The sequence below is a fragment of the Medicago sativa genome, chromosome 3 (assembly GCF_051527215.1).
Source record: "Medicago sativa cultivar Bolivia chromosome 3, Bolivia_mono, whole genome shotgun sequence".
NCBI classification, from domain to species: Eukaryota; Viridiplantae; Streptophyta; class Magnoliopsida; order Fabales; family Fabaceae; genus Medicago; species Medicago sativa.
Window position 1 is genome coordinate 67,699,157 of NC_140751.1, and position 16,782 is coordinate 67,715,938.

General features: G+C 34.3%; 2 protein-coding genes across 2 annotated transcripts; one reads left to right on the plus strand and one right to left on the minus strand.

Moving 5' to 3' along the window:
- The first annotated feature begins 589 nt into the window (after nt 1-589).
- On the plus strand, nt 590-3,408 carry LOC146939423 (uncharacterized protein At1g65710-like). The gene is made up of 2 exons (XM_085753086.1): nt 590-1,832; nt 2,251-3,408. Exons 1-2 carry the CDS (start codon nt 735-737, stop codon nt 3,205-3,207), a joined length of 2,055 nt encoding a protein of 684 aa, XP_085609212.1. The 5' UTR covers nt 590-734; the 3' UTR covers nt 3,208-3,408.
- A 604-nt stretch (nt 3,409-4,012) lies between these two features.
- Nucleotides 4,013-7,058, minus strand: OTP70 (Tetratricopeptide repeat (TPR)-like superfamily protein). Its single transcript, XM_085753087.1, has 2 exons — nt 5,121-7,058; nt 4,013-4,680 (listed from the first exon to the last, which is right to left on the minus strand). The coding sequence occupies exon 1, from the start codon at nt 6,813-6,815 to the stop codon at nt 5,154-5,156; it is 1,662 nt and encodes a 553-aa protein (XP_085609213.1). The 5' UTR covers nt 6,816-7,058; the 3' UTR covers nt 4,013-4,680; nt 5,121-5,153.
- Nucleotides 7,059-16,782: the final 9,724 nt, after the last annotated feature.

Here is a 16,782-nt window from a genome sequence, read left to right on the forward strand (position 1 = left end):
AAGGTACCTTCATAAATGAATGTGAACGCCTCATATGATCTTTCATAAGCATATGCTGCATGAACATGAACTACTATGCAACAAGTGACGTAAAATAATCAAGGGATATTTGTTGATCAACTGCGGTCTCAATATTTTTGTTTACTCTAACTTTGAATTTTGACTGTACTCAAAAGCAAGTCCTAGTTACCAAGAACAAGTGTTACATGTTGCTAAAGTCAATTAATCATATATGAATTTGTCTAGACATTTTTGTTTATGACAGTAAGTCCCTTCCTATTTTAACCAGCAATTCACAATACAACAAATATATGACCATTGCACAAATTTAAATTCCCACATAAAAAGAAGAAAATGTTATGTGGATGACATTGACTGAACTGTGGTTAAATTGCCATATCATATTATTGATTGATTTATATTTTCTCAAAAAGGGTGTTTCAGAATTGAAGATAGAAACATAGTGGGGTCCAGCTGGATCAGACAAAACAACATGACCCTTCATTCATTGGACCCGTGTTTTACTGCCTGCCCGCCCTACCCGTGCCCTGCCTCAAAATTTGAATGCTCTTTGCCTCTCTCTCATTTTATCACAAAAAGTTCCAATCTTTTGCCCCTTGTTGCAATTCAAATCTCATCTTCTTTTTCTCTTGTGAACCCTTTACTATGACCCTTCATTTTTCTTCAACTTTCTCTAGCTTAATTCAATAGGCCAAACCAAAACACATCATTTCATGGGTACATGTTTGAGTAAGAAGAAGAATTCTTCAACCACCACTTCCACCTCCTCTCTTGCTGAAATCAAGTCAGCCATTGCAACATCTGTTGAGTTTGAATGGAAGAACAAGAATCATTCTTCCCATAATGGTATCACAATGTCTAAACCAAAAGCAGAAACTCAACCACAAGTGAAGCTGAGGAAGGAGACTAACAAGAAAGCACTAGAAAAACATGATGATGATTCAGTAGAAAAACATAAAGGGCAAGTTAAAAAAGAGATTTTTATCATCAAACATAGGAAAAGTCATGATGGAAGTGAGAAAAATTCTAGTATTGAAGGAGCTGAGTTAATGGGTATGAGAACATCAAGCTGTACTAAAGAAGATGTAGATGCAATTCTTATACATTGTGGTAGACTCAGCAGAAATTCTTCAGGTAAAGCTTCTTCTTTTAGGGAACATAGGAGGAGGCTTTCAGGTTCAAATAGAACTAGAAGTAATGATTTTGATCAATGTGACAATGATACAATTTTTTCCTCTGAGAAGGACCAAAAGATTAGTGATTTGTATGAGGATGATTGGAAGGAACCAACTGAGAAATTGTATAGGAATAGAAGAACACCAAGTAGGGAAAGAGAGCAGCGACACCGTTCAAGTAGCCGAGAGAGGAGAGTTAGTATATCACCTGTGAGAAGATCTTCAGATACAACTACACCACTCAATGCAAGAAACAATACCAATACTAGTTCTATGCCTAGAAAAATGGTACCTGTTCCTGCTACTGTTACATCCCTTGTAATGGATAAAAGTAATAATAATGGTTGTGAAGGTGGAGAATCTGCAGCAGGTACAATTGGTGTGAAGAGAATTACAGTTAGGAGAAATGTTGGTTCGCCGCGTTCTCAATCTCCTGCGAGAGCAAATGGGAATGCAACAAACCAGTCATCACTTAGCCGCAACTCCTCGAGGAAAGCAGAAGAATCACCATACAGAAGAAATCCACTGAATGAGCTTGAACAAAACTCCCTTGCTATTCCATATTCAACAGGCAACAATAACAGCAGCAGGGCGCAAAGCAGACCCAAAAAGGAAATTGAAAGAGAAGCTAATAAGGTATCAACTCTGTGCATGCTTGTATTCAATTTTGCGAGACAGAAGTGATTATATATATATGAATCTGATTTTGACATGTCTCAAAAATTGCTTTTACCTTTGAAGTAGCTTTTAACTTGAAATTGACATTTGAAGTTTTTGCCTTAAAACGTCATTTTTAGATGCAAATTTAGTATTTAGTCCACTTTTACGTGAATGTATAGTTGTATACAAACATAAATCATTCTACTTTCAACTTAGTTTTAACTAAAATCAGTTGATTCAAAATCATTATTTTTTTTTTGGGTAAAACCAAACACATACTTGATAACATTTGGTTTATAATTTATTAGCTTGGAAGAGTAAAGCTTTTTTTATTAGAAATTTATTCTATTTGTGTATGTGATTGATGTAATAGTGTTTCCCCTTTCTACTACAGATACCAAATTCCAGCAGAATTGCAGTGGACAAGGTTGAGGATGTGAGTTGCAAGACAAAACTACAAGATGAAGATGTCAAAGTGATGTCTTCAGTGACTGATAATGTTGTTGTTAAGACAGTGGTGCCACCAGTGGTTGAAAACCTAAAACCCTGGACATTAACAAGAAGCAGATCTTCGAGGCGATCACGAGACTTAGAGTTAGACCACGACCCTGAAGATCTTTTGATCCCTCCACAGTCGTACACCTCACTACTGCTTCAAGATATCCAGAACTTCCATCAAAAGAACACACCGCCACCACCATCACCGCCACCTGTTTCTCTCCCAGCCTGTGTTGCCAGAGCTTGCTCTATCGTCGAAGCTGTTGCTAATTTCAATTCCAATAGCAGCTCAAATTTGTCTGGTGTAGAGGACAGGAGAAATCCACCAGGTTTTCAGTCTAATAGGAATGAATATAATGTTCCATCGGGTACTAGCAACAGTTATGGGAAGAGAGTGGCAGATAACAAGGATGCAGATGTAGAGTACGAGTTAATTGTTTATGATGATATGGTTGAACCGAGCTTACATAAGTTCGAGACAATTAATAGGGGTGGTTCAAACATGGAGGAGCAAGAGTCTTCAGGAAGCAACAGCTTAACTGTCAGTAGTGCGAAACATCGGCGGAACATTTCTTCTTCTTCTTCTTGGGAACCCAGTTCTTCTGATTCAAAAGATTGCTGGACAGCTAGATTGAACAACTGCAAAGAGGAGGATAAGAAAAGTCCATTAGGCATGGAAAGAAGGGTGTCTTCTGTAGCAAGGCGGGCAAATATAGACGGAGCAAAGATGAAATTGAACAGCAAAAGGAGAGAGAGTGATCATCAGCATGACAATGAAACAGGGCGTGGCAGGCTTGGTGCCAATAATGTTCCTCACATGAAACAAGTTGTCACAGCAGTTGCATCCACATAAATGAATTCACCTTCATCTTTTGTCATTAATAGTCCCATGAGTTTGACATTCCTTCTGTTTGGTGTTGCACACTCTGCAACCAGTTTTCAATTAATTAAGGTCTATGTGAATATTCTATGTCGTTCCTATTTCACTTGTAACAACATTATGTTTCATTATTTCATCAAATAAAAAATGCATAAAAAGCATCGGTTACTTTCAGTTCCATTTGTATGGAAAGACAACAAAACAGTATGATGCTGGTATTTCTTATACCGGTCATTACTCATTTAGTTCTCATGGCCTTTCCGAACTCCATAAAAGCAATAAGAATTTGGAAGAAATTGTCATGGGCAAGGGCTAAATTCAGCTAATTACAGATTGGAAGGATAAGTGGAAAAAAATAATTATTCACATACTAATTGATGTACATATACTTTGCAAATTATGTACATAAACTTTTTTATTTGATTTTTTTGCTGCCCAAGGTATCTGCAGTCGAAAGTTAGAGACTACGACGGATGCATAGCTTCATTTAAATAGTTGACCTCTTTCAATAGTCAATATGTGATATTTCATATGCACCAACTAGATATCAAACCCAAAACTTAAGGAACCTAATTATCCAATCGTGTATAATATACATAAATTAAGCTTATAAGAATAGTGTAGCTTCCTTCAAAAAAATAATAAAAGAATAGAGTAGTGTAGTGTAGTTTGTTAGATTATACATACAACAATGGCTGTGTAGCACCTTAATTGCAGAAACAATTTCTGCATACTTGTTGCTATAAATCCAATAATAATAATGTAAAAAGAAATCATCTTTTGGATTCACAAACAAATCCATTATGTATCACAAACTTGGCACTAATCCGAGATGTATATTTCATTCGTGTGATCAACAATTCACCATATACAAAACTTGCCATAAACAAGTCCCAATCTATACATTCTTATTCAGTCATAGTGTAACAGTAAAGTCATATTTTTTTCGTACAGTTAAGTCCTATAATACAAAGAATAAATTTTCTATGGAAACAATATTTCCCTTGTATAAGGCTTGTGTTCAACTCTGGTAACTTCCAATTTTCTGCTATATATTGTGCAGGAAGAGGCTCGAAGCCTGAATTAACAACTAATCAAAATTGTATTTACACTGTCAAGCCTGATAGCAAGTGCTCAAGATCACATACCAGTCAAGCTTCTCTTTATGCCCAAAAGCAATTTGAGTCCGTGGCAATTTTTTCGTCTGGAAGATCACATATCAATCAAACTTCTCTCCATGCCCAAAAGCACTTGCATTCCCAATTTGCGTTCGTGCCAATTTTTTCGTTTGGTTAGGTTGAAAGAACCACTAGAAAACCGACTTTATAATTCATTCTGAAGTTAACCATATATGTTGCAGTTACAGTAATAATGGTTCCAAAAAGCTGTACAGGTGAGAAGGTCTTACCAAAATACAGAAACATGAACTGAACTTAGTCAAGCTACCTGCAGTGCATCACAAACGCAATGTCAATAACCATATGCTGCAACAAAAACAGGATAGTAAAGTTTTGAACTAAGCTTGTAGACAGTTCTTAAACCATGATATACCTTCAACACGTCCTTTTTTCTTTCCTTATACAAGTAGATATTTTTGAAAAAATAATAATATATGAATATTAAGACATGTACTGAAATAAATATTTATGCAACTATAATCTGGACCCATAAAATCGAGTTCAACATATATTGGCATATTTTCTTTCTGGTTTAATAAAGTAATGCGAAAGAGGTGTGTGTACATTTAAATAAATATTATGAAAAACAGCTATAATTAAATAAATTGCTTTTTGAATTGAAAAAAGAATACCATTAAATCAAACAGTGGAGTCAACGAGATTTGATGCGCAAAATGGTGAATCAATAAACTGGCGAATGGATTGTACCTGTTGTGTTAGGACTTTTGGATGTACAGCTGTCTAGTGATCCAACCCTCTATCAACCATCATCATTCTAATTCTCTCCATATCCTCTAATCTACCTGCCTTTTCGTAGATCTTCATAAGAAGTACAAAATTATGTTCATTGTCTGGCTCTAATTCAAAAAGCTTGTTTGCAGAAATCTCCCCTATAGTTACATTTCCATGCAAAAAGCATGCATATAATAAAGCTCCCCACAGAGTTGGACCAACCGCCTCAGAGTCCATTCTAACTATGATGCTATAAGCCTTTTCGACCAATCCTGCTCTACCATATAGGTTAACCATACAACCATAATGCTCCATAATTGGTTTTATTTTATACTTTTCACACATCAAGGCAAACAGTCTCTCTCCATCATTCACCAAACCTAAATGGGCACAAGCTGATAACAATGAAACAAATGTTATTTTATCAGGCAATTCACCAGCTTCCTCCATTTTCTCAAAATAAGTGATAGCTTCCGGGTGTTTACAATGAGCAGATATTATGGAATTCCACGAAACAACATCCCTTTCTGGCATCAAATTGAATATTGAACGTGCCTTATCCAATCTTCCATGCTTGGAGTACACAACGATCAAGGAATTAGCAATAGACAAGTTCCACTCAACACCTTGCCGGATCACCCATCCATGAATTTGGACCCCAACATATAATGACGACACACTAGTAAGAATCGCGGATATAGAAAAATAGTCAGGTTTTTCCCCTTTCAAAACCATTTGCCGAAAAATATTGATTGCCTCAACCTCAAGACCATGACGAACGTAACCCGTGAGCATCGAGTTCCACGAAACCGAGTCTCTAAAAGGCATTTTATTAAAAATCTTCCTCGCCTTCACAATGTCACCACATTTAGAATACATATCAACAAGTGCATTAAGCACAAACCCATCATCCCAAAACCCACAACGCACCACATGACGATGCACCTCTTCCCCAACTCCCACCAACCCAATTCCACCACAAACTTTAAGAACCCGAGGAAACGTGAAAATATCCGGTTCAACACCTTCCTCCACCATTTGAAAATAAAGCGCAATAGCATCATGATAAAGACCCATTTCAGCATATCCAGATATCAACGAATTCCACGGAAAAGCATACATATCCCTCTTAGTCATTTGATCAAACAAGTCATGTGCATCATCCATATACCCAAATGAAGCATACAACCTAACCAACTTAGAACTTATACCAACATTTCTATGCAAAAGAGCTGGTGGGATGAGACGGTGAAGCCGGATACCGTGATTAATAGCTTGAAAACGGTAACAAGTTTCTAACAAAGAAGCATAAATTTCAGTGTCAATTTGGATACCTTTCTCTAATGAAGCTTCAAGGTCATTGAGAACTTGTTCAAGTGCTTGAAATTTGGTTTGTGGGTATGGTTGTTGGTGGATTAGAAGTGGTGTTGGTTTTGGTTTTGGGTATGAAAAAGTGTTTTTTGATTTTTGGGTATCCCATTTTCGCAATTTCTTGAGTTTCTTGTTGTCAGTGTTCTTCTTGGCTGTGTAGACGAGTGACAGTATATTAATTGAACTACACTCTCTAAGATTGGTACTTACAGCAGGGTCATTGTTAGAGGTGAAAGAGTAGCAACGAGTAGTGGTGGTTACGGTGGTGAGGGGAGTAGAGTACCACGACGACGATGCCATGGCCACGACGGAAGTGAGTGACGTTTGATACCGGAAAATAAATTGTGGTGGTTATAACTGTCAAATGCACCTTGTTAGTTGTTAGTACTATATTTTTGATTCAGCTGATATTTTTTTTTACATAAATAATAGTATTTTTTTTTTCTCTATAGAAATATTATTAAGTGTTTTGTTTGAAGGTGAGATTGAACACTACCTTCTTATCATTCCATATCCTCTTCTATCTCAACCAAAAAATTGTTACATTGGAATGAAAACCAAAATAGACAGAGGACCGGTAAAGCGAATTTTGAATTGATGCATTTTGAATAGGTAGATAAAGAAACATAAAAATTTAGAACCGGAGATGTGTAATTTTATTTATGGTACGTTGATCGAACACTAAATATAGGTATCCTTTATAATTAGCGTTTGAACATTGAACGAAAGCTTAACAACAGAAAGAAAAAAAAAACTACCTTTGAGATCAAACTTGCAACATGAATTACAAGTTTACAACTCTCTCTTAAACTATCAAGCTAGGCGCAGAAATGTTTAAAAAATTTGATTCCTAGAAATATATTTAAATGGAAAAAAATTCACAGGCCTAAAAAATTTGGGGACCTAAATCCCTTGCTTTAGCGGCTGCCCCCTTAGACCGACGTTGAATATGCTTTTTCTTTTGGTAGAACCATTCTTTTTTTTGTCAAAAACCAAAATAGACTTTGAATTTTTATTCATTCCAAGTATAATTTTATTCATCTATTTAAGCATATCAAATTGGCTAACAATGTCTCCTTCAAAAAAAAACAAAATTGGCTAACAATGCTAGATCCAAAATTATAATATTAGCACATCCAAAACTCTGTTGAAATCATTCCACATCCAAAAGTTCACTTAGAATTTCTGTTTTTCAAGTTCATATCTTAGAAATTCTTAAGTCTTACGAGTCTTATCTGATTTGTATTGTGAACACCACTGATTGTATATCAAGTGTTCAATCTCAAATATTTTTCATTGTAATTTTGTTTGGTTAGAAGTCTCTTGCAAGTTGTGTAAAATTTATATTGATTCAAAATGAGTGTCGCTTTAGCAAAAAAAAATTGTTTCAAAATGAGTGTCGCTTTCAGTTTCTAATGCAATAATAACTTTTTCTTTTCAATTGTACCCTCCAATTAATACTCCTCACACTACTTACAAAGTATTACTTTTAAAACTAACCAATAGTTAATAAGGATAATTTGGTAAATTAACCATTTTCTTTCTTTTAATCATTGCATTTCTTAATATGTGTGTAAACATCTAAAACGACACTCATTTTGAAACGGAGGGATTAATATGAATTGATTATGACTTTTAGGGACCACATGATTTGGTGGTATATCATGTGAATTTCAAAGTGTGTTAGAATGTGTGTATTAAAAAGTGTGTTGTTAACATCCTTCATTAATACAAAAATGGAGGGATTGGGCAGTTTAAGTGAATAAAGAGTTGGAGGTCTTGAGTGTAAACTTCGACGAAGGTAAAAAAATAATAATCTAACAACTAATTAGTAACATTGAATATTCAAAAAATAAGTTGGAGGTCCTTGATGTTGATAGAAGCACCTAAATCATGGAAGATTGCATTATAATCCTTACAATGTATGTAGCACAAAACCCACAAGGCCCTACTATATAAGATTGTTATACTTCCTACACACACATTGTATATTAGTCTAATCCCTAGTAATTCGATATGAATATTGTATATTATTACCTGATATAATTTCAACACACACACATTGCACGATGCCATATAGAAGACTTCATAAACCATTATGATTTAACTTTCAAATTTTGGGGTTAATAGGCTTTTACCCCCTGCAATATAGGCCACTTTTGGTTTTCCCCCCTGTAAATTTTTTTTTTTAGATTTGGTCCTTGTAAATTTTTTTTGTTTTAGAATACCCCCCTAGGCTAGCTGACTGTGCATTTTCGCTGAGGTGGCGTGCTGCGTCACATTTTTCTGATGACGTGGCACGCTGACTGTATAATTAATTTTATTTTTTTATTGGGGTACACGTGGCATTTTTCATTTTTTAATTAAAAAAATTATTTTTTTAAAATAAAATTGAAAAAATAAAAAAATACCGAAATTTTTTTAAATTTTTTTAAAAATTAATAAAAATGAAAACAAAAATTTAGAAAATTTTAAAAATCAAAAAGTAAAATCTGGAAAAATTCAAAAAAATGAAAACATTCTGGAAAAAATTAAAAAAATGAAAACATTCTTGAAAAAATTAATAAATTTCAAAAAATTCATATTTACAGAATTTTTTTTAAAAATTCTGGAACAATTAATAAAAATAAAAAATGATTAAAAAAAAATAAAATAATCTAATAAAAATGATAAAATACAGAAAAAATTTATAAATTCTAGAAAAAATAATAAAATAAAAAAAAGAAAAAATCTGGTAAAATGAAAAATAGTTAAAAACTAATAAAAAGATTTGGAAATGTTTAAAAAAATTGTGGAAAAGATTCATATATATTGAAATTTTCGAAATTTTTTTCCAGAATTTTTCTGGAAAATATTTATAAAATTTTCGAAAAAATTCTGGTCCAGAATTTTTTCAATAAAGGAAAAATGGAAAAAATTCATTTTTTTTTCAAAAGTAAGAAGTTTTGTTTTGATCGTTTCCAGAATGTTTTTCGAAAATTTAGTTTTTGTAAATATGATTAATCTTTTTTCAAAAATTTCATTTTTTTAAAAATGATTAATCTTTTTAATTTTTTAAATATGATATTCTGGAAAAAAAATCGAAAATTTCAATATATATGAATCTTTTCCACAATTTTTTTAAACATTTCCAAATCTTTTTATTATTTTTTTATTTTTATTAATTTTAACTATTTTTCATTTTACCAGATTTTGTTCATTTTTTTTATTTTATTATTTTTTCCAGAATTTTAAATTTTTTTTCTGTATTTTTTCTTTTTTATTAGATTATTTTATTTTTTTAATCATTTTTTATTTTTATTAATTTTCTCAGAATTTTTAAAAAATTTCAGTAATTTTTTATTATTTTACAGATTTTTTTTCATTTTTATTAATTTTTCCAGAATTTTTAAATTTTTTTCCATATTTTTTAAATTTTTATTATTTTTTCAGATTTTTTTTCCATTTTTATTAATTTTTCCATATTTTTTCAGAATTTTTTTTCATTTTTATTAATTTTTCTAGAATTTTTTAACTTTTTTTTAATTTTTAATTAAAAAATGAAAAATGCCACGTGTACCCAATAAAAAAATAAAAAATAAAATTAATTATACAGTCAGCATGCCACGTCATCAGAAAAAGGTGACGCAGCACGCCACCTCAGCGTAAATGCACACTCAGCTGGCCTAGGGGGGTATTCTAAAACAAAAAAAATTTACAAGGACCAAATCTAAAAAAAAAATTTATAGGGGGGAAAACCAAAAGTGACCTATATTACAGGGGGTAAAAGCCTATTAACCCTTTTGAACAATGAAAGCCTTGTCCTCATTTCAGTAGTAATTTATTATACACAAATGACTTGACTCCATAATGAATGATGAAGGAATGATGAAGTATGAGACCATGTGCTAATATGGTTGAGGGATCGTTCTGGTATTTGGTGAAGGAGTGGGAATTATGTTGCGTTGTCAAAGAAAAGTGTTGCACCTTCATTTTTATAGAAAGCAGTGTTCAGTGTTGCATCTTCATTTCTAAATAAAAGCCAGAACCGAAGCTATCCATCTATAAATTTGGTGAAGATTCCTCTGGCGCTTATCAATGTTTGAGGACTCTTAATTCTTAAAGAATATATGTTTGTTGCATCAGAGTATCCAGTTGTAATAACCTTACAAGACCACCTTATATCATATCCATATCGTATCAAGTATATGTGCTTTATAGAATGTAAGCATTAAATGATTGTTCCAAGCTTTTCAAAATACTGACTCATTTGAAATTAACCACCACAAGCTAGGAATTAGGATGCTTATAGACATGTGGAAGAAGAAATTTCGACATCTCTTGAGCTAAAAGTTATCAAGCTACTCTCTCCGTTTTAAAATATAAGCAAAATAGATGAATAAAATTAAACTTTCAACTCTATTTAATATTTGTAATTTGTAATGTAACTACATTTTTTTAATTAATGTAACTAAATGTAATAATCATGAAGTGTGGAAAAAATTATGGAAAATTAAAAGTATTCCAAAACACATCCATTTTTCTTGGAGGATTCTACATGAAAAACTACCAGTAAAAAATGATCTGTTTAAAAGAGGAATAAGCAGTGACCCACTGTGTGTTCTTTGTGGGGAACATAATGAGACAATTTCACATCTCTTTATGGAATGTCATTGGTCAAAGCAGATATGGTTTGCTTCCTCTTTAGGGGTGGTATTTGATTCGCATGAATTCAGGCATGTTCCTTTTCATAAGTGGTTAGAGAAAAATATTATTGATGTCGATGAGGATATTATAATCCATGTTTTGGTCTTGTGTTATGAGATATGGTGTGCTAGAAATAAGAAATGTTTTGAGGGGACTGATGTTGATGTGATTGCCATTACTCAAAAGGCACAAAGATCTATTGTGAATTTTAAGAGTGCTAGTACGATGTTAGTGGAGACACTGAGTAGAGGTCCAATTATGCCAATATCTGATGTTCATTGGACACCTCCGTTTAGTGGTTTCTATAAGCTTAATGTTGACGCGGCAGGTCCGATAGAGGGTGACAAGTGGGGTATTGGTGTTGTGGTGAGAGATAATGAAGGTGTTGTCGTTGGTGCTAGTTGTTGGCAAGTTTGTTCATTACCAGATTCAGAGGTTGCAGAAGCTTTAGCTATGCGGAAGGGTTTGGAATTTGCAAAAGACATGTCTTTTCTGAATCTTATCGCAGAATCAGATGCTTCTAATGTGGTTTTAGCGTTGAATGATCACCAACAATCTTCCAACTATGTTGGCTCTATTATTCGAGATTGTATTAGTTTTAAGGGTAGTTTTCGTAGTTTAAATTTTTTGCATGTTAGGCGTGAAGCCAACCAAGCTGCTCATTATTTAGCTAAATATGCTCTTAAGAATTTAGATTGCATATGGGTAGAAGAAACTCCGCTTTGTATTTCTACAGTCTTGGCATTTGATTTGTTGCCAGACTTTGGTTATTGAAATTGTCTTTAACGTCAAAAAAATTAGGGAGGAAAAATTTGTGATGGAAAAAATAAAATTTCTCACAAATTACTTGGTCGCAACATTTAGTGACCAAATTAATTAAATAGAGTTGAAAGTTTAATTTTATTCATCTATTTAAGCATATCAAATTGGCTAACAATGTCTCCTTCAAAAAAAACAAAATTGGCTAACAATGTCAGTCCAAAATTATAATATTAGCACAAACTTTTTTTACGGATTAAACTTCAAACTTAAGTTAAGTAAAGACTAACTCAACCCAACCTATTTTTACTCCTACCCAAAACAAATCACACCATTATGGTAATAAATTATTTTGTAAGCTTTTGCCATACAAATTATTTAGGGAAAAGTACACTCACCTCCCTTAAAGTTTCATTGAATATCACATACATCCCCTCTAGTTTTAAACTCAACACTTACCTCCCTTAAATAATTTTTCAATTGACACATACCCCTTTAGTTTAACGGCGCTTGCCCTCTGTTAAAAAACAAAATATCACTCACGTTATAATCCCTCACAATTAAATATTTCCCTTGGCAATTGGTTCAAGCTTACAAATGTTTTGAGATTGAAATAGTTGATATTTATCATCTTCATGTTACATTTATTTGATTTTAATTTCTTTTGTAATTGGATTTTCGATAATTGGATTCTAAATTATGTGTTTGATAGTTATCACCTTCCTGTCTTTGCTTCAAATTCGATATTGACATTACACTTCGATTATTCATTTTCTTATTTCCTCTCTCACTAGCATTGTAAACATTTGGTTCCAATTTCCAATTTTCTGTGCAATTATTGTTCAAATTGTATCTTTTACATTTCTTTTGAAGCCCTAAATAAGGAACAAATTCACATGCTTCAGTTTCTCCATGGAAGATAACGAATCGATCGGAACCACAACTATAGAAATCTACTGCAAAACTGCTTTTCTCCGAATTTTTGTATGAGGCGTCTTCTTGGATTTTTTTTAACAATATTGGTAACTGTGTTAACCTCAAGGGAGGTAAGTGTTGAGTTTAAAACTAGAGGGGATGTATGTGATATTCAATGAAACCTCAAGGGAGGTGAGTGCAATTTACCCAATTATTTATGGATAGATCGTATCTTTTTAATACAGTATAGATCAAAATCAAAAATTAATTTTAAATTAGAGTAGGCAAATTAATTTAAACCCTTTTTACCAAATCATTTGAGAATAAAACAAAGGCTAGCTCCAAACTTCATTAAGATGTTTAGTGGCACTGTCTAAAATTATGTAAACAGGCTATCAACCACATCGCCTTCAGGATAAAACAAGACTAGCTTCAACTGCGATAAACTATTGCAATGCAGTTGATCGTTCGAAAATTACACGTTCAATAAGGTACTAAGACCACTCTAAATTTAAGACTAATACCAATCAATTATGGTAATATGATCACTCTACTATGGTATTGTGGGACTCAAATATGATGTTACCATATTCTAACTTTTAACTTCTCCAAATACGGTGAGGGTATTTTCGAGAAAAAAAGGCGCACGAGAAACACATAAGATGTGAAAAGTAATTTCCAAATTGCCCCTACGCATGTTAACATACGCCACGTGAGTTAACATGCGCTACGTAACTTAAGTCACGTAGCATGAGTTAACTCACGCTAAGTACTATTTTTCGTTCAAAACCCAGCAGGCAAGCACAAAGTGCCATTTTTTCTTTCCCTCCACCTCCAAAAACCCAAAAAGTGCGAATTTTTGGGTCAAAATCTTCATTCCAAATCATTGCAAATCGTCAGGAAATAAGTTTCTACGCTCATCAAGCATCAAAGAACAGGTAATGTACCGTCAAAACTCTTCCATTTTTGCTGGTTTTTCTGGTAGCTACGTTTTTTTGTCAGTAGGCGTAGGGCTCAGGGTGAGTTAACTCACACTAGTTGTATGGGCTGCATGAGTTAACTTGCGCAGGAAGATAACACTAGCGTGAGTTAACTCACGCTACTGTGTTGCCCAGATTTTGAAATTTTGCGCCACTTTTTTACTTGTTTTGCTTGCCATACAAGGCATTTATTATTAAGTAGACATTGAGTGGCATGGTTGAAAATGTGGCGGAGGATGGCATTGAGCCAAAACCGGGCAAAAACAAAGCCTCTGGCGAAGCCTCCGGCGTAGGTTCCGGCGAAGGCAAACCAACCAATGATGGGAAGTTTAAAGTGAAAATTGCTTTTCAAGTTGAAGCTCACATAGTTCACAATCAAGCAAAACTGGTACCTATCGGTAACATTAAAGAGAAGCCTCAACTGGTATCTACCGGTGTTCGTGTTATTCAAGTAAACACCGAGTCATTTTTTACAACAAACGAAAGATGGAAAGATCGAAAAAAATTACTTGGTTGGGTTCGTTGACAATTGGTTGGGTTCGTCGACAAGCGGCTAGGGCGGGATTTACTATTTCTATAGATAAATCTAGTACAATAGCGCCATACATGACGATGCAATGTGAGAGGAGTGGTAAATACAAGCCACCTAAGACGAGGAAGAAACCGAGGCTAGAAGACACGGGTTCAAGGAAGTGTAATTGTCCTTTTAGGTTGAAATGATTCTTTGAAAAAAAAAACACAAGAATGGTGGATTGAAATACTTTGTGGAGTTCACAACCATGACTTGGTGCCAAAGTTATCTGGTCACCTTCTTGCGGGTCGACTAAAAGGGGAGGAGAATCAAAGAGTTATCGACATGACAAAGAGCTTAGCTAAGCCTAGGAATATTATCACGGATTTGAAGGAAAAAAACAAAGAAAGTGTGACACTCATCAAGCAAGTGTATAATGCACGAACTAGATGGCACAATGGGCAAAGAGAGGACAAGACCGAGTTGCAATACTTGATTACAAAATTGGAGAAGCATCGGTATGTCTATTTCACAAGGGCAAATAGCGAGGAAACCACTCTTGAAGATTTATTCTTTGCTCATCCGGATTCAATTGATATGCTCAACACTTTTCCCACCGTTTTGGTCATGGACTCCACCTACAAAACCAATACATACCAAATGCCTTTATTTGAGATTGTTGGTGTCACCTCTACCAAATTGACCTATTCGGTTGTGTTTGCCTTTCTTTCCTTTGAAAAAGAGAATAACTTCATATGGACACTTGAGATGTTGGTTGGTCTTTTGACCTCAAAACACAACATGACTAAGGTGATTGTCACGGATAGGGACCCCGCTTTGATGAAAGCCGTTGCTAAAGTTCTACCTAAAACGGACCATGTACTTTGCTATTTTCATATTGAGAAGAATGTCAAATCTAGGTGCGTCATAGATTGTAAAGTCAATTTCAAGCCTTCGAAAGGAAAAGAAAAAGTTGTTGGCAAAGATGTAAAGGAAGCGGATGATGACAAGCAATGTGAGCTTGTTAAAAAAAAATAGTGAGTGCTTAGAGAGATGTGGTTAACTCTCCTACGGAGGATTCATTTGCAATTGCATGGTTGACATTCAAAGATGAGGTATGTGGACCGTTTCCATTGTTTGTTAAATATGTTGAGGAAACCGTTTTGCCCCTTAAGAAGCATTTTGTGAGGGCATGGACGAATAAATACTTGCATCTAGGGTGTAGGACCACCAACATTGTTGAATCGGCTCATGCACAATTGAAAAGATACTTGAGGAGTAGTGTGGGAGATTTGGCATCATGTTAGGATGAAATAGACAAAATGTTGAAAAACCAATTCGGTGAGATACATGGGAGTTTTAGGAGGAGCATAACCGTCATGGTGCATAAATACAAATAAACAAGTTATTCTCCGAGTTGAAGGGGTATGTCTCTAAGGCTGCTTTGGGTTTCATCGATGAAGAATTTGAAAGGTCTAGGAGATTCGGCTTTGCTAAAGAAGATTGTGGTTGTGTGCAATGGCAACGTCCGGGTTGCCTTGTGCTTGTATTCTTGCCGAGAACAGAAAGAAAAAATTGCCTATTCTTTTGGAAGAAATATACCCTCATTGGCAAAGGTTAAGTGTATTTGGAGAAGAGGTTGATGCCAATTTTTCCGTTATGGAGGAATGGGACGCCATTCAAGAACGTATCAAGAGGGCCCCTTACAAGATGAAACTCTTCATCAAATACAAGTTGCGTGAACTAGGATTTCCAGAGGAAACAATGTTGAAGCTACCTCCTACAAAAGTGGCCTCCAAGGGGGCACCTAAAAGGGTGAAGTCTACACCAAAAACGAGGTTCATCGGTCAAATCCCCTATAGGTGGGAGACTATTGATGCTCAAAATCCCGATAGTCAATGCTCATATACCAAGAGTAATGTTCCAAAGAGTAAAGGTTCACATCTTGGCACTTGCTCCCGCTCACAAGCTTCGACTCCTACTTCAAAACCAAAACCTTATTTGCAAATACCATACATTTCACAAATTCCACATCTCATGAGACCTCACGTTGAAGACATTTCTTGAGGTTACAACAAAATTTGGTAAGACACGAGACATATATCTTCACACATAGAGACATAATTGAAGTTTTAAAATTTTGCATCCCCTAAACCAGGGTCCTGGCTACGCCATTGCCTACCAAAGAGTGCATTTCCTTTGATTTTGAATCTTGCTTTAAGTTGTGAGGTTTGTCAATGTTAAATGGCAATATGGATTATAGTTTTTGAGCCACCTCATTTTTGGCACTCAGTTGAGCTTGAGCTTGAATGATTTAATCTGTTTTACCATCCTACCCCAAATTTAAAATTAATTTTGATCTCTATTTTTCAAATGATTCTAATAATATGTACCCAAACATATATAAGTTATTTTG

Bases quoted from the DNA above. Each gene is read 5' to 3' on its own strand.
- LOC146939423 (XM_085753086.1), top strand. From the start codon at position 735: ATGGGTACATGTTTGAGTAAGAAGAAGAATTCTTCAACCACCACTTCC. The intron at 1,833-2,250 runs GTATCAACTCTG...TTTCTACTACAG, and splicing joins TTGAAAGAGAAGCTAATAAG to ATACCAAATTCCAGCAGAAT.
- OTP70 (XM_085753087.1), bottom strand. From the start codon at position 6,815: ATGGCATCGTCGTCGTGGTACTCTACTCCCCTCACCACCGTAACCACC.